Below are 23700 nucleotides of genomic sequence, written 5' to 3'. Positions count from 1 at the left end.
TAAATAGTATGATTACGGTTCTCAGATCTGACTACATAGGTAAAAATATTTGCATATGTGTATGAAGTGACGAGGGATGTAGGCCAGAATTATAGTCTGTGTTCTAATTTTGGTTCTACCACCAATTAGCTGTGTGACCTTTAGCAAGTCCTTTCACTTTTCTTAGATTCCAGGGATTCATTTATAAAATGACGTGGACAAAAGCATCTCTAATCACTCTAAAAGATTTGAATTCTAAATTCTAAATATTCTTTTGAGGTGTGACTGAGTTTTCATTTTCATAATTATGTCTTTCAAAGGATAAATTTACATTTTCTTAACAGAGACATTTTCCTCTTCTTCTTTTTTTTGAGACAGTCTCGCTCTGTCGTTCAAGCTGGAGTGCAGGGGCGCCATCTCGGCTCACTGCAACCTGTGCCTCCTGGGTTCAAGTGATTCTTCTGCCTCAACCTCCCGAGTAGCTGGGCCTACAGGTGCCTGCCACCATGCCCGGCTAATTTTTGTATTTTTAGTAGAGACGGGGTTTCATACTGGCCAGACTGGTCTCGAACTCCTGACCTTGTGATCCGCCCGCCTCGGCCTCCCAAAGTGCTGGGATTATAGGTGTGAGACACCATGCCCAGCCAACATATTCCTCTTTTAAAAAATATCTTCTCACACCTGTAATCCCAGCACTTTGGGAGGCCGAGGCAGGTGGATCGCAAGGTCAGGAGATCAAGACCATCCTGGCTAACACGGTGAAACCCCGTCTCTACTAAAAATAGAAAAAAATTAGCCGGGCATAGTGGCGGGCACCTGTAGTCCCAGCTACTGGGGAGGCTCAGACAGGAGAATGGTGTGAACCCGGGAGGCGGAGCTTGCAGTGAGCCGAGATCGTGCCGCTGCACTCCAGCCTGGGTGACAGAGCGAGACTCCGTCTCAAAATAAATAAATAAATAAATCTTCAACAGTACCTCGGGTTGATAATTTTGGATATCTATCTGTATCTATGTATCCTGTTTATCTGGTCTCCAGAAAAAGAACACATATACATATCCATATATAAAATATGTATACATGTATCAAATCTACATAAACTATAAAGGTGGGATGGCTTTAATTATGGTCCAAGCTACTAACCCAGTGAAGACTTTTTGGGGCTGAAAGCTGCTGTTTCCCCTTCTTTATCTACTAGCCTCTTAAACAAGGCTCACTTGTGCTATAAGACAGTCCACCTTTTCTTTTTCTTTTTTTTTTTGAGACAGGGTCTCACTCTTTCCCAGGCTGCAGTGCAGTGACACAGTCTCAGCTCACTGAAGCTTTGACCTTGCTGGGCTCAGGTGATCTTCCTACTTCAGCCTCCCAAGTAGCTGGGACTATAGGTGTGCACCAACATGCTTGGTTAAGTTTTGTATTTTTTGTAGAGACAGGGTTTTACCATGTTGTCCAGGCTAGCCTCGAACTCCTGGGCTCAAGTGATTCACCTGTCTCAGCCTCCCAAAGTGCTGGGATTACAGACGGGAGCCGCCACACCCAGCGCAGTCCAACTCTTACATGTCAGCACAGGGGAAGGACAAACACTTGTCAACTATAAATAAGAAACATTGCTAATGCGTTGCAAAGAACAATAGTTTCATTTACTTTATAACTTAGATGTCTACTGGGCGAGACGAATGTCTTTGTTCTTTAATAGGAAAAGAGAAGAAAAACCAGCATAACATAAGTACTCATTTGTAAGACTTTATGACATGTAACATAAGTTCCGTAGTGTTGAGACTGGGTAGAACTGACTTTCTTATTTGGATAACCTGGAAAACACCCCAAACACAAATTTCAAGTCTTCTTTCTCTTTTTTCATAATCTTTTGTAGTCTGAGGTGACACCATCATTAAGGATTTGACACACATTTGTAAATAAAATGACATCAGCAATTACTCTGAAATGTTTCTAGCTTGCAAAGATTTAGTAATGTGATGTTATTAACCCTTCCTCCCTTCAGAGACCTGTCCTAAGCTCTGAGCCACTCATTCCTTCCACTCTTCCTACCCCAGGAGGTTGATGAACAGTGGTCCCTGGTGTTCCACAAAGAGTCATTAAAGTGTTACAGCTGGTAGCACCGGTAGCAAAAAAACAAACAAAAAGTACACACAGACACACACACACACACATACATACACACACACGCACTTGGCCAGGTGATGAAAGCTTGGCCCCTGAAATTGCTATGAGATCCAATGACCACCAACATCAAAGCACTTTTTTTTTTTTTTTTTGAGATGGAGTCTCACTCTGTCACCCAGGCTGGAGTGCAGTGGCACAATCACAGCTCACTGCAACCTCTGCCTCCTGGGTTCAAGTGATTTTCCTGCCTCAGCCTCTCGAGTAGCTGGGACTACAGGTGACTGCCACCACGCCCAGCTAATTTGTCTGTATTTTTAGCAGAGACGGGGTTTCACCGTGTTAGCCAGGACGGTCTCCATCTCCTGAGCTCGTGATCTGCCCACCTCGGTCTCCCAAAGTGCTGGAATTACAGGCGTGAGCCACCGCGACTGGCCCATCAAAGGAATTGTAACAACTATTTGAGAGCACTGACAGTAAGATTAACACTTGGTTGATTTAGATGTTATGCTGGTCCTCAGGCATTCATCTTTAGATACTTTTTGGGGTGGAAGTGGGGTAGGGCTGACTTAGTAAAAATAACCTCTTGGCCCCAAGGCTTTATTCAGACCTACACTGATAGGAGGGGTGGGTTTGTGGAATGAAAGGTTAGGTTCTTATTTAATATTTAATGACTAATTTAGAATTTTAAATGTAATTTTTAATTTTAGTGACTGGTTTCAAATCTATTTTGACTTCTAGATTGTTCAAAGAGGTCTCAGTACATGGCTACAATCATAGCTACGAATAGCTCTTAGACTAGCTGTTTCTCAGCTCAGTGCTCAGAAAAATTATTGCTGTTGATACCGTTTTCTTTGTTTCCTGTTAAATAAATCACCTCTTTAAAGACAGAATTTTTCTCGGAGTCATCTCAGCAAGGGATGCAAGTTCTCCATTTTGAACATTCCACCCTAGTTTCATGATGTTTTGCCAAGAGCATTTTTCTTTACCCCAGCTGCTTCGTCAACTACCTCATCCACTTTGCCAAACACCCCATTGTCACCACCACCTTTGCCAAGTGGATTGCAAAGTCCTATGATCATGGGAAATGATCCAGAAAGAGTCTCTGAAAACACAGGATCTTTCTGTTTCTTCTTAATGAACCAGGAAGAATCAGTGAGACCCACCTCCTAGTGGCAAATGAAAAGAGAAGGAAGGTTACACTGTGGGAAAATACCACAGAGAAGAAATGCCTCTCATCCCAGAGAATTACGCACTATTTTTCAAGATAAATAGTTCTACTTTAGCCTACTAACCAAATAAACAACCACCACCAAAGGGGGAAAAACAGGAAGAAAGCACAAAAATCGATTAAATTATCAGATCATTTATTTCTGTTATAGAACTTTCAGTCTAGAAAGAGACCCTAGAAATCATATACCCCTGCAGCTTTGTTTTATACACAAGGAAAGCAGGGCCCAGAGCAGCCATGGCTTGTCTAAGTTCATCCTAGGACTAGAACCCGGATGTTCTGATTTCCAGACTGCAGACATTTATTTGATGAATCTAGAAAGCTTTCTGGTTTATCACAGTAGATGTGTTCAACAAATGACCTGCCTCCTGAGGAGATACTTCCCTCTCCGAGGGAAGAAGTACCTCCTTTCTCTAGTGACTGGAGGATTAAATGATCATGTTGCAACTTGTTCCGTTGGAAATTCTTTGGGGAATTAATTATTGCTGTGATTATATGAAGTATGACTTTTCTTGAAGTGGCTTGGCATATTTATCTTATACTGGTATTATACGAAACGGAGGCACAATATAAAAGGTCTTGACACTTGCCTGATGCTTACAGGCAAAGTCTGCTATTGGTCAGATCAACTTATGTATTTAGAGCCATGGTCTTGCTCTGCCACGCAGGCTGGAGTGCAGTGGCACGATCACGGCTTACTGAAGCTTCGACCTCCTGGGCTCAAGTGATCCCCCTGCCTCAGCCTCTTGAGTAGCTAGGACCAAAGTGCATGCCACCACAGCCAGTTTATTTTTAAACATTTTTGACTGGGCATGGTGGCTCACACTTGTAATCCCAGCACTTTGGGAGGTCAAGGTGGGCAGGTTGCCTGAGGTCAGGAGTTCGAGACCAGTGAAACCCTGTCTCTACTGAAAATATGAAAAAAATTAGCTGGGCGTGGTGGCACATGCCTGTAATCCCAGCTACTTGGGAGGTTGAGGCAGGGGAATTGCTTGAACCAGGGAGGTGGAGGTTGCAGTGAGCAGAGATCATGCTACTGCACTCCAGCCTGGGCGACAGAGCAAGACTTCGTCTCAAGAAAAAAAAAAATTATTTTGTAGAGACGGGGTCTCATTGTATTGCCCAGGCTTGTCTTGACCCCCTAGCTCAAACAATCCTCCCACCTTGGTCTCCCAAAGTGCTAGGATTACAGATGTGAGCCACCTCACCTGGCCCAGATCAGTTTCTTTTACTTGTATCTGGCCAATCTCCAAAACAAAACATCAACAATGAAAAAGGTTTCTAAATACTGTGATATTCATCTTCCTGTCATCACCATTCTTTTTTTTTTTTTTTTTTTTTTTTTTTTTTTTTTTAAGACAGTCTCACTCTGTCACCCAGGCTGGAGTACAATAGTGCCGCGATCTCAACTTACTGCAGCCTCTGCCTCCCAGGTTCAAACGATTCTCTTGCCTCAGCCTCCCTAGTAGCTGGGACTACAGGCACCCACCATAAGCCCAGCTAAGTTTTGTACTTTTAGTATAGACTGCATTTCACCATATTGGTCAGGCTAGTCTCGAAATCCTAACTCCTGACCTCAAGTGATCTGCCTGCCTCAGCCTCCCAAAGTGCTGGGATTATAGGTATGAGCCACTATGTCCAGCCCTTCCTATCACAATTCTGATTCCACAAAAATGGCACTTCTTGGAATAATACTTAGCTGTTTGGAACATCTGCATTACCTTTCGGATATAGACATGAGAAATGTATGGTCATGCTGGCTCGCCTTTGCGGGGAGGCTGCACGAGGCACTTTAGCACACAAAGGAGCCTTGCTCAGTCAACACAGCTGGCATGCTGGGAGGTCTTGTGCCCGGGCAGGATAGCATGTTCCTAACTGCATATGACTTCTTCCATTTTCTATTGGAAAATGCTTTAGGACAGGATCACTTTCGAATAGGGTACTTGGTGGCAGGTGAGTGGTTTTTGCAGACCCTGGCAGTCATGTGTTGCCAACTCACTGTGTATTTGCTCCCAAATTCTTAGCCTCAAGCAAGTAGGTGGGATCTGTAAGAGGGACACTCAGTTTACTTTAGTTTTCTACTTAACTTTTCAAGGAACATACGAGCATGGGTCCAGGTTATAGGTATTGGGTGATTAGGAAGTGATATTTGAGGCTTTGCTAAACAAAGAAAGTCTTGGACCAAAGTGTACCTGGGCAGAGGTGACCATGTTCTGAGCCTGCCTGCTTTTTTTCTAGAAACTCTCTTATGGAAGGAGTAACTGCAGCCCCCAGATCTCCTAGGGCTTGTAAACGAAAACCATAAGGGCACACATTTCTTGTCCCTTGCCTGACCTCCCTTTGCTCCCTTCACCAGGAAGGCGCTGATGGAAATCGGCAGCTGGGGAGAAAGGGGAGAGGGAGGGAGCTAGCGCGAGAGAACTCATGCCTGATGGATCCCATTAGGCTTAGTGTGCAAAGCAAGTTGAGATGAAGTAGCTGCTCTGGTATGTATCCAAAACTGCTGTTCTATTTTTAGTCCCTCCCGCGTGCTTCTTAGCCTCGCATTGTATGCGCCTGGGCACCTGGATCAGCAGCAAAACATGGAACTGAGCCACTCATTTGTAAAAGTGGAAGGCAGGAGGCCATTGATGCAGGGCTTGTTTATTGCTGACAGGGAAGAGGGACCTGGAATGTTAATGAGGATGGCTCTCTGAAGCATGCCTTCATGCTTAGCAAGGAGTTCAAAGGAGAAGGCAGACTCAGTCCTGTGCCGAACAAATGTGAACCGTTGATAGAGGGAAGGAGAAATCAATTATGCTGTCGCAGGCTTCCATGTCATTGTGTTGCAGTTGTTAGAAAAGGTAGGACAAGGACCAGATCCCAAAAGGAAACAAAGCCACATGGCCTTGAAGTATAACGAGTTTGCCATGGCAACTGATGGAAATGAGCCTCCCGGGCACCGAGCAGGTGTGTTATCTTACAGAATAAACATACTTCTCTCACTCCCTGGTTTTTATAATAAAACCTGTGTTTGGATTACTTTCCCCTCCTCTTTGTTACCCAGAGAAGTTGGCTGTTGCTCAATTAGCCCAAGGCTCCGGTGAGGGAAATGTAATCAGTGTTATCAAAAGGGCTGCTTTTGAAAAGGCTGGTGCTAGACTTGGCTGCCAGCCTCATCACCGAGCAGCAGCTGGGCCGCAGGTACCTGCCTGGCCTTTACCACCTTCCAGGCGATGCCCTCCACTGCAAGTCACTTGTTCTTGCCTTCATTGAGGCGTAACAGTGAGGCCGGCTCTCACACTGGGCAGTGGTCAAAAGCTGCATTCTTCTCAGGAAAGGAGAAACAGGTTTACGTGAGGCTGGGACCAGACCAATTTTCAGCCTCCTGTATTGTCTGGGCTATGGGCCAAGGGTTCCTTGAGTTCAGGGATTAACTGATTCTATCTTCCAATCTGTTGTTATCTACAAGGTTCGGTTACTCAGAAACTTGAAGAGAGCTGCTACTTTCCTGAGCTTTAAATTCCTCTCCAATGGGTTCTGGGGTGGTAGAGTCTCATGTCTGAAATGTACACAAAATGGGGAGATTTTATAAAATCCTCTCGAGTTAAAAAAGTTTACTTTTAATTTTTACAAGGCCAAAATAACAACAGTAAAGTTCAATAGCTGTATTTTCATTGCTCTCCTTTGTAATTAACAAGTCCACTTTAGCTTCAAATTGATTTTCAAAATAAGATGCCCGTTCCCCATGGGCTCCTAGAACACAGATGGTTTCCAAACAAGGCTGTGGTAAAACCAATGACCTGCGGAGAAATTCTCCAGCCAGGGCCAGCCAGCTGAGGGCCACACGTCAAGCAGCGGCCTGTGCTCGGTAGCACTAAGAGCCCTCCTCTGCTTCTGCCTGTGTTCCTACTTCCCTCCAACCAGATGCCCGGCACCACCCCCCTTATCCCTCCATCGAGCCCTAGCCTCCTGATGAGGCCTCGGCTGCCCCTTCACACGTCACCTTACCTTTGACCCTAAGAAGAAAAAAAATGTCTGTCTGAAGAACTAATTCCACCTACGGTGTCAGTGGTGAAAAGGGTTTCATGGGATAATCTTCCAAGCCGAAATAGTATCCCAAGGCTTAGGCACTAAGCCTCCCCACTCTTCTTCCTAACACAACCATCAGACCCTCACCCAGATCACACTTGCTCTTACGTTATATCCATGGTTCTAACAAGTGCACTTTTCTGTTTTTCTAACGCTTGGTAGGTTAGAAGTTGCCAGTTTAGCAGGACAGCAGGGGAGAAGGGTTAGGGGACCAGCATCTTGATGGAAACGACAGCCGGCATTTTGACAAAGTGGTTTTGTCATGAAAATATTAATACTTTGAAGCACCCTGAAAAGCACTAGTAAATACTCAGCTTTTAAAAAAAATCACTAAGTAATGTTTGTAAAAGCAACCTTACATCTAATTTTCACCCAGGTCAAATCAAAACAGCCACATTAAAATGTCCAGCTTCACTGATTCAGATCATGTACTATAGCAATAAACACCCCTCAGAAGTCACTGATAACATCACAGCTTTCACAGCAAGTGACTGGTTTTAAAAACAATGTCTTTAATCATCTGGAAAAGGTTACATCATGTTTTCTCTATTTTGTTTAAGAAGGTCATTGTTCATCTCATTTACAAGGTTTCCTTAAGGTGAAGCCATTTGCTCATTCCATTCCTGGATGATACCCCTAATCCAAGCCAGGGCTTGGCTCAGCCTGCCCTACACAGGCCTTGTCGGGCCCTCAGTTCAAAGGAGAAGCTTAAGACTGAGGTCCTCCAGGCACCAAGTAAGGGGAGTATTTAGGGCATTTCATATTGGATCTGATAGGTGGCTGCGGAGTTCACTTCTGATGCTGTAAGGTGAGCTTAACAGGGGCATTCCAAAGTGGGTGGGCAGGTTCTTTCCATATTCAGGTTTTTAAAATTCAAGACTCTAAACTGGTACCATATACTTCGGGTACCAGCGTATTGTTATTATTTCAAAAGACACATGAGGCAGAAGTCCCTGACACCACAGTGTGAGCATGGGAGGTCTGGTTCCATCATGCCTAATAAAACTGTCATTCAAAAGCTAATCCCAGAAAGGCCGCAAGGTGAGAGTTCAGCAGCACCCACAGCAACTAACACATAGCAACCAGACTCCAACTACTCATTAAATGCCTACTGTGTGCAAGGAAATATGCTTGGCACGAAGATGAGTGACACACGCTCTTGCTCTCTAATTGCTTAAAATCTAGCTGGGGTGATATAACATCAACATGTGAAAAGGCCGTTAACAACCCAAGGCAGCATATAGTAAATGATAAGGAAGTGGGTCAGCTGGTCCCTTTTCTCTGCCCCTCACTGAGCTCACATGGATGCAGCTTCAAGGTCAGATCTTTAAAGAAGCAGGGACTGCTGAATTTTCCTAATAAACAAACCTGCTCACTTCCTCCTTCCCACACATACCCTTTAGATTATAATATTCAAAATCTCCATAAATCACCATGTAAATGCAATCAGAGATTAAGAGACAGAATGTAAAAATTTGGAAAAGTATGTAAAAGCACCACAGAATGTGCATATTAAACCAACAGATGATAACGCAGCCCACAGGGCACACATCACATCTTTCTAAAGAGCAGCCTAGAACCATTTCTCAAGAACGGCCAGACAACACTGCAGCAAATGGAGTGGTAAGGATGTGTGTTTTACATTGCAGACCGCACATCTGGAAAGGCAGATGTGGTCAGTGTTAGAACCAGCTGGGAGACAGCAAATGGATTTCTGTACTCTGCTAAGTAGGGTGTGGGAAATGTGTGAAGTTGAGTCCATCAGCTAAGTATACAAATAACTGAGTAAGAAATCAGAAAATGATAATTTGCTGGAATGGGCAAAGAAACTCTATGAATGAATATTGGCATTGTCCAAGTTCCCCAGACAAAATCTGTGGCAGAAAACACTGCTAGTCTGTGAGGTGTTTTCACGTTTCTCACTCACTCAGTGTAGCTACGGAACCAGACAAAGGTGGGCTTGAACCTCAGTTTACTTATTACAAGTTGGGTGACCTTACGCAAATTACTTCTCAGAATTTCAGCCAATGAAATGGGGACGACAGAACTGATTCCCACGGAGATAGTTAGAATAAGTTAAGATGAAGAATAGAAAACTTCTAGAATAGTGTCTGGCATCTAGTAAATACTCGGTAAACGTTCCTTTCTTTCGTGCTCTTTCCTTCTTGTTTTCTATCCCACAGTTAATGATTATGGGGACTTTGACTATTACCTTATTTCCAAAAAGTTAAATAGCAAATCCTAACAACAACAAAAAAACTTTCATTTTAAAAAGAAAGCCTAGGAGAGGTCAACAATATCAGTTTTAAGCTGAAAACCTCCATCCAGGTTTCAGGGGAGCTCATCAGCATGGTTTATTTTCTCAATAAGGCCTGGGAGAGGCCACAGCTGACTCACAGAACATTCAGAGCACCTGGAGATGTCTTGCCTCTAACATCCTGCTAAGCAGCAAAGCTCCTAGCAGCACTGGCTAGAATAATTAAAGGTATAACATCAAAATCTGCCAATGATGTTTGACTTTAAAGGAAACTTACTTAAGAGATTCACAATGGGGCTTCAAAAATAGGATAATGGATTTGAAAGTATTTTAAAAAGTAACTTGACAGTATTGTGTTCATATTATACTTATTTTTAAAAAGGAAGATTTGACTTCAGGTGGAACACTGCTATCCTCTCCTCTGGTTCTGCTTTTCCAGGAAATGAGGTATCACTGTCATCTCCAACACAGCCCACTCTGTGAGCTAGCCAAGAAGGAAAAGCCGAGAGGGTTGGTTGAGCAAACACTGAGACCGAAAGTGAGCCACTATGTTGACTAGTGTGTCTCACATCTCTTTTTCTTTAAAGGAAGAAAGTTCTCTTGAAACCCCTCCCCATGTTGACTTAAATAATTTTCATTATATGGTTCCTTAAATATGTACAAATATGTAGTAATTAGGTATAACTGTTTTATGCTTGTAGCTAACTAAAAACTCTACAAACACCAAAGGAAACCGTTCTAGAGATCTGTTGAACAACTATGTGAATATACTTAACACTACTGAACTATATACTTAAATTATCTCAATAATTTACCATCTTAATGGTAAATTTTGTTATATGTCTTTTTACCACAATTTAAAAAACCACAAGAACAAATCAAATTTATAGATTAAGTGAAAACAAATCATCAAATTCAAATAAAAAAACATTAATTCAGTGTGAAAGTGGTAACATTTGCTGAAACTAAATAACGAATATTGGGTTTAATTATGATTTATACATATAATTATAAAAATATAATATGATGCTTTTATAGATTTTATTTCAATTGTTGACATATATTTGACATATTTATCAAGCATGATAGTCATCTGACTCATAATCATTATCATTATAATTTTTTCCCTCCTACAAGGTTATTCATTGGAAACCATCAGTTCATTGTTTTAATTGGCCCACTTAATTTAAAAATGACATTCTCCAAAATATAATATTGATAAATAATTTTGTTTTATTTTATTTTAATTAATTAATTTTTTTTTTCGAGATGGAGTTTTGCTCTTTTTGCCCATGTTGGAGTGCAATAGTGGGGTCTAGGCTCACTGCAACCTCCGCCTCCAGGCTTTAAGCAGTTCTCCTCCCTCAGCCTCCCAAGTAGCTGGGATTACAGGCACCCACTACCATGCCCAGCTAATTTTAGTAGAGACAGGGTTTCACCATGTTGGCCAGGCTGTTCTCGAACTCCTGACCTCAGATGATCTGCCTGCCTCAGCCTCCCAGAGCGCTGGCATTACAGGCATGAGCCACTGCGCCTGGCCTGATCAATAATTTTAAAAGAACTTTTAACAAAAGTTCTTCATGGAGGATATTTGTAAGTTGGTGTGTCACATAAACACAGAATCAAACCCAATATCCTGCTTATAATCTGAATAAAGTGACTGCTTTGCCTGGCTTCTTTTGAGTTCAGCCTGTGCTACCATGAGCCCTGTAATATTTCAATTTTCTCACTATGTTTCTCTGTTTGAACTACTGTAAAACTTGATTGGTGCTGGGTACCATGACTCACTTGGCCTTCACTTTACATGACTGCATCATTTGTGTACTAAATCAGCCCTGTTCTTTTCTCATTAGTCTATGACAGATTAGCATGTTTATTTTGATAATGGAAAGTCAAAATCAATTTATTAAATAAATGAAGAGACTAAACTCAGTTGCATCTTATCACTGAAAAAGAACAGTTTTAACTTTAAAACTGGTAAGGTAACTCAATGATTCTCTTTAAACAAAAAGCAAGATAGTTATTGTTATTTTGATGACAGGACATGCCAACATAATGACTACCGGACACAATAAAAGTTGAATATTCCCACATAAGTGATCGCATGGTACCAATTCAATTTTAAACACAAAGCACCAATTCAAAAAGCATGCAGTTTTCAAATGAACATCTCAGGTGAGCCAGATAAGTTTATACATTTTTATGTAAGTTTTAAAACGTTGTTGAAATGAAAACACAATGATGTTGCTTACAGCCACAGTCTCCTCCAGTGTAAGGAAAAGCTGGTATTACATACATAGATAGTAGATAGTACTTTTTGTTTGTTTGTTTTTGAGACAGGGTCTCACTCTGTCACCCAGGATGGAGCTGCAAACTCCTGGGCTCCAGCAATCGTCCTGCCTCAGCCTCCAGGGTAGCTGGGACTATAGGTGTGTGCCACCATGCCTGGCTTTTTTTCCTTTTTTTTTTTTTTTTTTTTGAGACAAGATCTTACTCTGTTGCCCAGGCTGAGTACAGTGGCATGATCATGGCCCACTGCAGCCTCAACTTCCTGGGCTCCAGGGATCCTCCCATTGGAGCCTTCCGAGTAGCTGGGAAAACAGACGTGCGCCACCACACCCTGCTAATTTTTTATTACTTGTAGAGACTGAGTGTATTAGTCTGTTCTTGCACTGCTATAAAGAACTACCTGAGACTGTGTAATTTGTAAAGAAAAGAGGTGTAATTGACTCACAGTTCCACAGGCTGCACAGGAAGCATGGCTGGGGAGGCCTTGGAAAACTTACAATCATGGCAGAAGGCAAAGAGGGATCAAGCATGTCTTACCTGGCTGGAGAAGGAGTAAAAGAGTGAAGGGTGACGTGCCATACACTTTTAAACAACCAGATCTCATGAGAACTCACTATCATGAGAACAGCAAGGGAGAAATCTGCCCCCATGATCCAATCACTTCCCATCAGGCCCCTCCTCCAACATTGGGGATTACAATTCAATATGAGATTTGGGTGGGGACACAAATACAAACCATATCACTGGGTCTCACTATGTTGCTGAGGCTGGTCTCTAACTCCTGGATGTAAGCGATCCTCCTGTCTTATTAACCCAAAGTGTTGGGATTACAGGCATGAGCCACCACACCCGGCCATAATTTTTTTGTATTTTTTTTTGTAGAAACAGGACCTTGCTCTGTTATCCAGGCTGGTCTTGAACTCTGAGCCTCAAGCAACCCTCCTGCCTCAGTCTCCCAAAGTGCTGAGATTACAGGCATGAGCCACTGTGCCCAAGAAGGATGAAAGGGGTGTCCCTGAAGAGGGTCAGCATGGCTCAGAGTGCCAGAACAAAAGAGGACTGAGAGGATGGCTCAGTACAGAGTACTGGGGCCAGGTGGGTTGAAGGTGGGAGTGCAGGCCGGTATGGGGTTTCAGGGTCCACATGGGGTGAGGACAGTGGTTCTTGCAAAGCAATAACCGAGTGTGGGTTGAAGAGGGGTGGCTTGATGTGGAATATTAGAGCCTAGGTGGGGTGAGGTAGGTGTCTGTATAGGAAAATGGCACAGCATAGGCTGTTACAGCCAAAGCAGATGTTCCATCTAACGATACAATAAGAACCCATAGTGTCGATTTTGTGGTAGTCTTGATAAGGACACATAACTTAATCATGAGAACACATCAGACAAAAGCAAATGGAGGGATAGTCTACAAAGCGACTGATCCGTATTCTTGAAGTGTTAAGGATATGAAAGTAAAGGAAAGACTGAGGAACTATTTCAGACTAAAGGAAAGATGACAAATAATTGCAATGTGTGGTTCTGAACTGGAATCCTTTGCTATAAATTATACATTATTGAGCAATGGAGAAACTTGACTGTGGTATGAAGATTAGACCACAATGTATCAATGTTAATTTTCCAATTTTGCTGTTTGTACTGGAGTTATGTAGGGGAATGTCTCTGTTGAAGAAATACTAAGATATTTGGGGATGATGGGGAAATCAAATTAACATCTTCCTTTCAAATGGTTCAGGGGAAAAGAAGGTCTTTGTACTTCACTTGCAACTTTTCTGAAAAATTGAGATTGTCTCAAAATGGACATTTTTTAAGTTTAATAAGAAGGGAGTATCATTAAGAGAACTGTAGTATAGTCACATGAATAAACGTTATGCACATATTAAAAATGTTTTGCGAAAATATTAATGATGGAATGTGTTGGGTTTTTTTTTGAGGATAAAAATGTATGTATAAAGTATGATCAACTTATGCAGAAATATCTTGTAAAATAGTGAGAGTTCCCATATTGAGTACTTAGTATGGGCCAGATACTGGACAAAGCAATTTGTATATTTTATCTCATTTAAACTTCACCACAATCTTACCAGGCAGGCATTATTAGTTTCACGTTACAGATAAGGAATTTGAGGCACAGAGAGGGTAAGCAGCTTGGCCAGACTCTTAACTAGCCTGTTGTACTGCTAAGAATAAAGACTGGAAAAAAATGCCCAAAATGTTAATAGCAGTAGTTTCTGGGCAGTGGGACTACAAATGACTTTTAGATTCCCCTTTTGTAGTTTTCAGTATTTTCCAAAATATCCATATGGTACGTTGCTTTTGTAATTTGGGAAAAGAGAAAGTTGTTATTTTTAAAGGAAATCATTTGTTGTGGAACAAAGGTGTAAAAATATTCCAATTATTCAAAACCATACTGAGCAACCCAAAGTACTAACAGCAATGGTATCTCTTAATAGTGATACTAGTGGTTATTTCCATTTAAAATTTTTTCCTTCTATGTAATCAAGTTCCTATAATTCATTCATTCATTCAATAAATAGTTAGTGAGCATCTGCTTTTTTTTTATAAGAAGAAAAAAATTTTAAAGCAAAAAATGTGTAAGTCCAGAGTTGTACATTTTAATCAGAAGAGCAGGGAGGAAGGATATTATCCTTAGAAAAGTCTAGGCACTAAAATGTTACTAGCTGCTATGTGTCAGTGGTGAGTTAGTAGAAATTTCATCTTTTCTTTATACTTTTCCATGCTTCTCCAGTCTTCGGCAATATGTATTACATATATATTCTATTCATAGCTGTGACTCCGTTGCCAAGAAGAGTATCTGGCACATCGTAGGAACTCAAGAATATTTATTGAGTAGATGAATGCTTTTGAGTACAAATAGCCTCAAAACACAGTTTTTAAAAACAGCATTGACCTTTATTCATTCCTTTATGATACTTGGCAAACTTTACATTCAACCTATGATCTGCTATGCTAGAGAAGATGTAAGAGAAGGTCTAAGTGTGGTAGGGAGTTCTAGTTACTATTTACTGGCTAATGGTGATGGGGAAAGCCATGTTACAGGAAGGCAGGGTAAGCAGAAAGAGGGACATGCTATTCAGACAAACACCACAGTGTTGTTTTATTGTATGTATTAAGATTTCTATTCAACCTCTTTCCAGGAGAACTGGAGGTGACACATTACTATATGATACATTACTGAGGACAGATCTCACGCTGGAGGAGCTGGGTTTCCTGATACTGATATCTGAGTTTCACAGAGAAATAGAAGGGTGGAGTGAAGTTGGGATGACCCAGGCATAAGCTCCTACTTTGCTTATAATTATGAGGCTAATTTCTCTGGTTTTATAAATTAACTTGAATCATAAACCCTAAGAGAGACTAGATATGAGGCCAATATGGGGGTAGAAGTTCTTAGCTGGTGGATGAATCAAGTCAACTGCCCAGAATCCACATCTGCACTTGGCTATTCAACTCTACTTATTTACAGGGGAGTTTACATGCTATAGCGATACTGCCAAATTTGAAGATTCCCCAAGACCACACGAGGTAGTCCTTACATACATTCAAGGATTACTAGAAAAAATAAACCTTTGAAGTCATCCCTGAATCCTCCCTTTCTCTTACATCCTACCATCTAATACATTGGCAAATTCTGTTGCTCTACCTTCAAACTATATCCAGAATCTGACCACTACTTTCCTCTTACCTGACTTGGGTTATTGAAAAGCCTCTTACTACCCCTTGTTTCACTCCTTCGCCCTCTAGCATGCTTCCCACTCAGCAACCACAGGATCCTTTTAAAAACTAACTCATATCATGTCTTTATACAAAAACCTACAATGGCCACAGCCCTTACAAAAAAGCTGTCTTGTGTTCCACAACACTCTGAGCTCATTTTCTATAGCCTTCCCCTTGCTCACTTCTGCTCACTGCACTCTAGGCACTTTGACTTCCTTGCTGTTCCTCAAATATGACAGGTACACTTTGCTCTTGCAGTTTCCTTTGCAGGAAGTTGCCCCCACCTCCATCCAAATGGCTCTCTCTCTTAGAATCTCTCTTCAAATATCACCTTATCAGAGAGAACTTTCCTGATCATCTACGTCCAATAGAAACCTCCTACCCAGACACAGTCTCCTTTACCTTGCTTTTTTTCTTCATAGAACTCATCACTGGGGACAGTTCTGTCCACCAAGTCTGTCTGATTTTCTTGAGCGCATGATATGATTGCACTACCTCACCTTTTGAAGTTGGGTGTAGTTGTGTGACTTGCTTTGGCCAGTGAAATGTTATAGAAGTGCCATGTGTCACTTTCAGGCATAAGCTTTAAGAGGTGGTGTATAATTTATCACTCTGTCTTCTCCATCTCCCACAAAGACAAGCCATACACTAGATGGGGGTTCTCTAGGTGGGTTGGGTCCCAGAGGGAAGGTGCTCCCAGAGCAGAGCCCCCAGCTGACTGGCAACGAACATGCAGTGTAAGTGAGAAATAAACTTGGTTGTTTGAAGCCACTGAGATATTGAGTTGTTTATTGCCACAAAATAACCTAGCCTATCCTGACTGACACACTCTCTGACATATTACCTACTTGTTGACCATCTCCCCTTACCCACCTCTAGATTGTAATCTCTATGATGGTAGGACTCTGTATGTTTACGGCCATGTCTCCAGTGCCTGGAACAGTGCCTGGCACATGGTAGGCATCCAATCGTATTTGTTGGTTAACCGAATGAAATAGGAAGATTTAACAATGGCAAGTGAATCTAATTCTGGGCTTAGCTAAAAAACGTTTATTCCACCTGATCTGAACATGAACAAAATGGGTCCTAATTCAAGATCAGAAGTGTGTCCGTTTATCTCACCAGACACAGTTTGAAAGCATGAATCGCCTATGGGTACATAACGCAGCTAGTCATGAAAGCACATAAAGTAGCTAAAGTTACAACACAAATGGAAATCTGGCATACTGCTGAGGGGACTCAGTGACAATCCATAAATAAAAAGCATTAACAATGTTTGTGTCAATGCTGAATGCTGATGTGGTTTCCTTTCCCTGTGTGGACATTAGCATTTGAAATGAACCAAGCTTCACAGGCCTGGGATTTTATCTGCCGCTATCATAAATCGGTGTATGAGTCCCTCTAAGGACTTTTGCAAAAGCAATGTGTGCTTTTGTGAGCTGCTTTCTTTTCACGTGCTTCCTCCTGGTATGCCAGAATTTGGATGGGGATAATGCATTTCCTGTATCATGTGGCACAGTACAAGGAAACCCATTGTATCCCTACAGAGGAAGAGTACATCTGTAAGTAGTGTTTAAGAGTGTACTGAAGGATCTTGTTAGGGTGACTTATTCTCCCAGTTCCATTTGGTTGATGAAGTGGATCACGTGACAGATGTGCATAATGAACTGCTTCACTTGCTGCCAGTGGGAAGCTCAACCTATAAAATGCAAAATCTCATGGAATCATTGAGGGCATAGCAAGCTGATCACATTAAGGGAGAAGCTGGCCTCATTTGGAGTTGTCATTTCTTATTGCTGTATACAATGCACCAGTGTTACTAGACCGCATTTACTTCCCTTCACCCAAACCACCCTTACTCCCATACCCCCAAAGTAACTGCCTTTCCAATTTGTTCCTAATTCAAACTGGAAAGGCAGTTATTTCTGCATACATTTCCTAAAGAGCAAACATTATGAAGATGTGCAAGTCATCATCCATTAAATGCACTTGCAAGGAGTCTTTATATTTTGTCCCTAGAAAAAGGAAACATATTACATCAGAGAACAGGATTGCTGGTTTTTTTATTCTTTCTCATCTCTTTTCCTCTCACCCCCTTCTATATTTCTTTTCTTTCCCTGTTCCATTAGCACATATATATATATATATATATACTTTTTTTTGCCTTTATACTAATTGGTGATTCTCTAATGACTGCAATTGTGAAGCATATAATGTGTCCCCTATTTTCCATGGGTGGTACAGAACAGTGATGTTCAAGCCAAAAAATACAAGTTGACCAACTATTCCAGGAGTGGTCCAACTTGCAACTCACTGTGGATGCTCCTGGGTCACTAAGGAACAGATAATGAATGGAAAAATAAAAAGAAATAATGCAAACCCTAGTCCTAGATATGCAAATTCAGGTAATGATGAAAAAGGGTATAAGCCAATTCGATCCACTTCTACCATGGAGCGTCCATCTGTACTAGGCACTACGCTAGGCACTGCAGGGGGAGCTGAAAAGGCAGAGCACATGGCCTTTGCCATGAAAAGTTAGGGAATAAATGGTGGCATATGATGACATACCCAAATGCCATAACAGCTTCACAGATCATAGGGCTTTAGGTGGTCCCAGAGGAAAGATGTCAGTAAGAACTTAAATTGTCAGGAAAGGTTTTGGGCAGGAGGAGAAACTGAGCTAGACCCTGAGGGAAAGGTAGGTTTTAGATGCTGTCAAAAGAGTAAAATACTCTATTAAAGAGGTCAGTTGTGCATGACATCTTGACTGAATTCAGCTCTTTGGGGCAACTCACTCCATAGCCCCAGTTTCCCACCTAACCACACAGTTCAGCCACACAGGTCACCTAAGGAACATTTTAAAAAATATTCATCAGGTGTTAGTATCAGGCAATTAATCACAACATAAAGTACCAAGACATCACAGCTGTACACCTTAAATTGATCATGAAGACAGCAGAATTATTTTTCTTGTATACCAATGAGTGTCATGGATTAAATGTTGCTAAATTTCAGGAAAATAGAAAATATAATCTGGGAAATTAGAGCTTAATCTTCTAACAGCAACAAGAAAGTTTATGAGACTTCCTTTGGAGACTTTAAAGTATGTTAGATTTGGCTTTAGTGAGTTTAGAGAATTCTCCTTTGCAGACAGAAAGCTGGCTTTCGAGCACTATAGAAAGTTCAGTGGCACTTCAGCTACCTCATTCTGACTCTAAGGCTGGCCAGCAGCCACTGGTGAAAAATCCCTGGATCTTTTCTGCAGAGGAATGGCAAGGCCTGGCAGCAACTGTTGAGCTCACACAGACAGGAGTGACTTGTTCTCAGGATCAGCAGGGGTAGAGGTGAGAGGCAGCTCAAGGCCAAGTATTTGACTTTCTGACCCTTCTAGGAAAGTATAGCATTCTCTAATTTATTCCTAATTGGCACACTTTGCTGTGGTTTTCCTGGCCACGAGATGTGCCCTTTTAACCATTTCCTCTCAAAAAACCTTTGTTAGATTTGATCCAGGTTTTTCAATATCAAAATAGCTGCCACCTAAAACTTATTACCAAAAATGTCTCGTATTCCTGTTACATACCTCAATAACATAGCTTCTGAGGTTTTCAGCTTGCGGTTATTAGTCCTTGTGGTTGTGACATGGTGGAAAGAAAAAATAAAAGAGTTTATGAAAAATAGGAACACTTTTGGATCATCTTATTATTATTATTTTTTTCTTGAGACAGAGTCTCACTCTGTTGCCAGACTGGAGTGCAATGGCGGGATCTCAGCTCACTGCAACCTCTGCCTCCCAGGTTCAAGTGATTCTTCTGCCTCAGCCTCCCGAGTAGCTGGGACTACAGGCATGCGCCATCACACCCAGCTAATTTTTGTGTTTTTAGTAGAGATGGAGTTTCACCATGTTGGCCAGGATGGTCTTGATCTCTTGATCTCGTGATCTGCCCACCTTGGCCTCCCAAAGTGTTGGGATTACAGGCGTGAGCCACTGCGCCAGACCGGATCATCTTATTTTGAATGCTGTGAATACTTGAATGTGGGTGCACAAGCACATGGTTTGCACGTGCACACACATGTTCTCACATATCACCTATTTTACTGAAAAATATTATGATAGAAAATTTGATTATTTTAGTTTAAGTCCTGGTTTTAGTCTTTCAATGATGAGCACCTAAAAAGCATATGTTTGCAACTAGCTGAAAGTACAGCTAAGTGGTCTGCTTGAAATCTAAAATTGGACTGAGTCGATGATTCTACTAAGAGATGTTTTCCCTCTGTTTTATTCCCAAACATTGCTACCTTCACTTCCTGCAGGGGCTGAAGTCAAGGTAGACACTAGTCAAAGGTTAAGAACTCTTGAGGGATTCCTTCTGAAAAATCAGCACGTGAAAGGCAGCTGGTCCAGAAGTCAAAGACTCTTGGCTACAGCAATAGAATGTTAAAATCACAGAATAGTAAGAGAAATCTGGTTTCCTATCATTTAAAATGTCTATTGTTTCAACCTTAGCATTAGGGAAATCCAAAGAAATGAGTTAATAATTTTGCTTTTACAGCCTTTATATAAAGAAGAGAGTTTTGCTGGTATTCCTAGAAAGATGATGAAAATTAGGTGCTGAAATTTAGATGCCCTCTAAAAATGACTTAAAATAATTATATTTGTTAAATTGGGCAGCCCTGATTTTTTTTTTTGTTTTTTTTTGAGACGGAGTCTCGCTCTGTCTCCCAGGCTGGAGTGCAGTGGCGCGATCTCGGCTCACTGCAAGCTCCGCCTTCCGGGTTCACGCCATTCTCCTGCCTCAGCCTCCTGAGTAGCTGGGACTACAGGCGCCCGCCACTGCGCCCGGCTTTTGTATTTTAGTAGAGACGGGGTTTCACCGTGGTCTCGATCTCCTGACCTTGTGATCCGCCCGCCTCGGCCTCCCAAAGTGCTGGGATTACAGGCGTGAGCCACCGCGCCCAGCCTATGCAGCCCTGATACTGTATGCTGTATCAATCAACTTTCATTATTCTTTAATGACTTTTTGCAATTATTTTTTCTAAAACTTTGCAAACTTGACTTGTGTTCACCTTGCTTTGGAATGCTTTAAAGGGCATTTCGTCAAATAGCAGAGGGAAATGATAAATTATAAATGCCAAATCATATAGTAGTGATTTAGATAGCACCAGGGTAAAGTCGTAAGCAATAAAATAAAAAATTTCTCAATCAACCTCTGCGTTAGGAGCAAAAAATAAATAGCTGTCTGCATAATTAAAGAGAGACACATCAACAGGCTTCTTAATGTGCTAATGTGAGGGCTTTTTAAAAAACTTGAAATCATAAAGCCAAATACTGGAAATCGTTATCAGTTTAAGTAAAGAAGTTTTGTATTTATGAATGAGTATGAATTAATTTTATTCTAAGTGTCCTCTGGAAATACAGAAAGAAAAAAAAAAAAAACACCTCAGTCTCGATCTCTTAAGCATTTTGGGGGGTCAGGACAATGAATGAGATGAGTAAGTTTGCCTGGGTCTAAATTCTGCCTAAGTCCTTCCTAGCCATGTGCTCTCAGGCAAGTTACTTAACCTCTTTGGACCCGTTTCCTCAGTGTAAAATGGGGAATATAGTGGTTCCTATCGCATACGATTATTGTGAGGATTACAAATAAAGTGCTGAAAATAGAATCTAACAGAGTGAGCGCTCAATAAAAATGGGTGATATAATATCTTACAATTTCTCTGCCCCAACCTCTCTGGTGATTTCTCTTCTTCCTCTGAGTAAATGCCTTAGTCCTTATCAGGTCCTTTAAGGCCTCACACAAGCAGCCCTGTTTTCTCTGTCCTGATCTTGGACCACTTTCCCTGTCTCCCTCAGCTCTGGCACTCTGGCCTCCTTTCTGGGTGTTCCTCTGACACACTAGGCAATATGTGCAATAGCCCCTGCATCCAACCACCAGACAATGTTAGGGCAGGAAGAAATCAGCCAGTTCAACTTCCTAAAATTATAAACAGGGAGACGAACGCCTAGGAGGGATACAGGACTTGTCCATGGTCACAAAACTGGGACCAGGACCCTGGTTTTCTTGGTTCCTTAGTTCTTCATTATACCACACTATCTCTCTTGTCTTTGTCCAGAGTATGTGGATTAAGAAAAAAGCCATCTAGTAAAAGTTGTGAAGGCAACACAGGGGCCTGTAAAGACTGCAGGTGGGCCAGGTACAGTGACTCAGACCTGTAATCCTAGCACTTTGGGAGCCTGAGGCAGGTGAATCGCTTAAGCTCAGGAGTTCAAGGCCAGCCTGGGCAACATGGCAAAACTGTCTCTACAAAAAAATACAAAAACTGGCCAGGCATGGTGGCATGCGCCTGTGATCCCAGCTACTTGAGAGGCTTGAGCCTGGGAGGTCGAGGCTGCAGTGAGCTGAGATCGTGGCACTGCACTCCAGCCTGGACTAGAGTGAGACCCTCTCTCTCAAAAAAAGACTGAAGGTTGGGAAAGGATAGCAACAGAAATAAATAGCAATCAGTTTAATGAGGTTGTTAGTAGTAGATATAGAAAAAATGTCAAAGGCACAAAAGATTATGATAATGGATTTGATAGGGCTCACAACTGATTTGGGGGATGAATTTTAAGTCAAAGCTGAAGTGAGAACAAGTATTCATATGCAATATGAATTGAAGGAATTACGGATAACAATAGGTGCTATAATTGAACACTTACTATGCCATAGGTACTGTACTGTACTTTACATGACTTAATCTTCTAACAACCCTACACTAAACTCTTTTTTATTTTATTTATTTTTTGAGATGGAGTCTCACTTTGTTGCCCAGGCTGGAGTGTAGCGGCGTGATCTCAGCTCACTGCAACCTCCGCCTCCCGGGTTCAGGCCATTCTCTGCCTCAGTCTCCTAAGAAGCTGGGATTACAGGCGCCCGCTACCACGCCCAGCTAAATTTTTAGTATTTTTTTAGTAGAGATGGGGTTTCACCATGTTAGCCAGGATGGTCTCAATCTTTTGACCTCGTGATCCCCCGGCCTCAGCCTCCCAAAGAGCTGGGATTACAGGCGTGAGCCACCGTGCCTGGCCCCTACACTCTTATTATCCCATTTTACAGATGAAAATATTGAAGCTCAGACAGGTTCAACCTGGAGTCTGAGCCCAATTAGACTCCAGAGCCAAAGTTTTAATTACTATGTCACTGGTCCTCAACATTAGAATCTTTATGAGAATGTTCACAAAATATTCATGCTTGGGTCCCACTCGCAGAGATTCTGAATTAATTAGTCTGAAGTAGGGTCCAGGGAGGGATACGTTGTAGAAGCATCCAGGTGATTCCACTGCAACTAGTCTGAGAACCAGTTCCATACACAACAGTCTCCATGCTTAAGTATACTATCTAAGGTCAGCTGCTAGTAGGCAGTGAAGCTGGGTTCCAAACTCAAATCTGTATGGGTTTGAAGTCTGGTGCAGTTATCGCCATCACCTTGACCACTACTTCCACCATTTCCATTCCAATACCTTTACATTTGAAGAAGATTTACATCTTACATAGCATGCTCAAAGACAGAAAAATAAGGATTCTTCAGCCAGTGAATCTTATGAAAAGTGCTGCTTTCAAGAAATATTTTCAGCTGGGCGCGGTGGCTCACACCTGTAATCCCAGCACTTTCAGAGGCTGAGGCGAGGAAATCACAAGGTCAGGAAATCAGGACCATCCTGGCTGACACGGTGAAACCCCGTCTCTACTAAAAATACAAAAAATTAGCCAGGCGTTGTGGTGGGTGCCGGTAGTACCAGCTACTCCGGAGGCTGAGACAAGAGAATCACTTGAACCCAGGGGGTGGAAGTTGCAGTGAGCGGAGATTGTGCCACCACACTCCAGCCTGGGCGACGGAGCGAGATTCTGTCTCAAAATAAATAAATAAATAAATAAATAAATAAATAAATAAATAGGTACATGGTTTGTAGCTATTAAAATGCAGAAGATAAAGAAAAAATTTTATAACTTCTTAAATAATCTAATGTCTTCTTTCTTTTCTTTT

General features: G+C 41.8%; 1 protein-coding gene across 4 annotated transcripts in view; it reads right to left on the bottom strand.

Moving 5' to 3' along the window:
- Window positions 1-23700, bottom strand: part of LOC108512063 (uncharacterized) — a 123170-nt gene that overhangs the window by 45298 nt on the left and 54172 nt on the right. The window contains exon 2 of one of the 4 annotated variants that reach the window (XM_017847103.1): window positions 19262-19306. The exons of the other annotated variants lie outside the window; for them this stretch is intronic. Within the exon in view, the coding sequence (XP_017702592.1) occupies window positions 19262-19306 (45 nt within the window). The remainder of the gene's footprint in view (window positions 1-19261; window positions 19307-23700) is intronic. 4 annotated transcript variants of the gene reach the window in all.

This window comes from Rhinopithecus bieti, unplaced genomic scaffold, assembly GCF_001698545.2.
Source record: "Rhinopithecus bieti isolate Rb0 unplaced genomic scaffold, ASM169854v2 scaffold_26504, whole genome shotgun sequence".
Classification (NCBI taxonomy): domain Eukaryota; kingdom Metazoa; phylum Chordata; class Mammalia; order Primates; family Cercopithecidae; genus Rhinopithecus; species Rhinopithecus bieti.
Note: the sequence above shows the minus strand (reverse complement) of the source record. Positions and strands in the feature narration are given on the sequence as shown.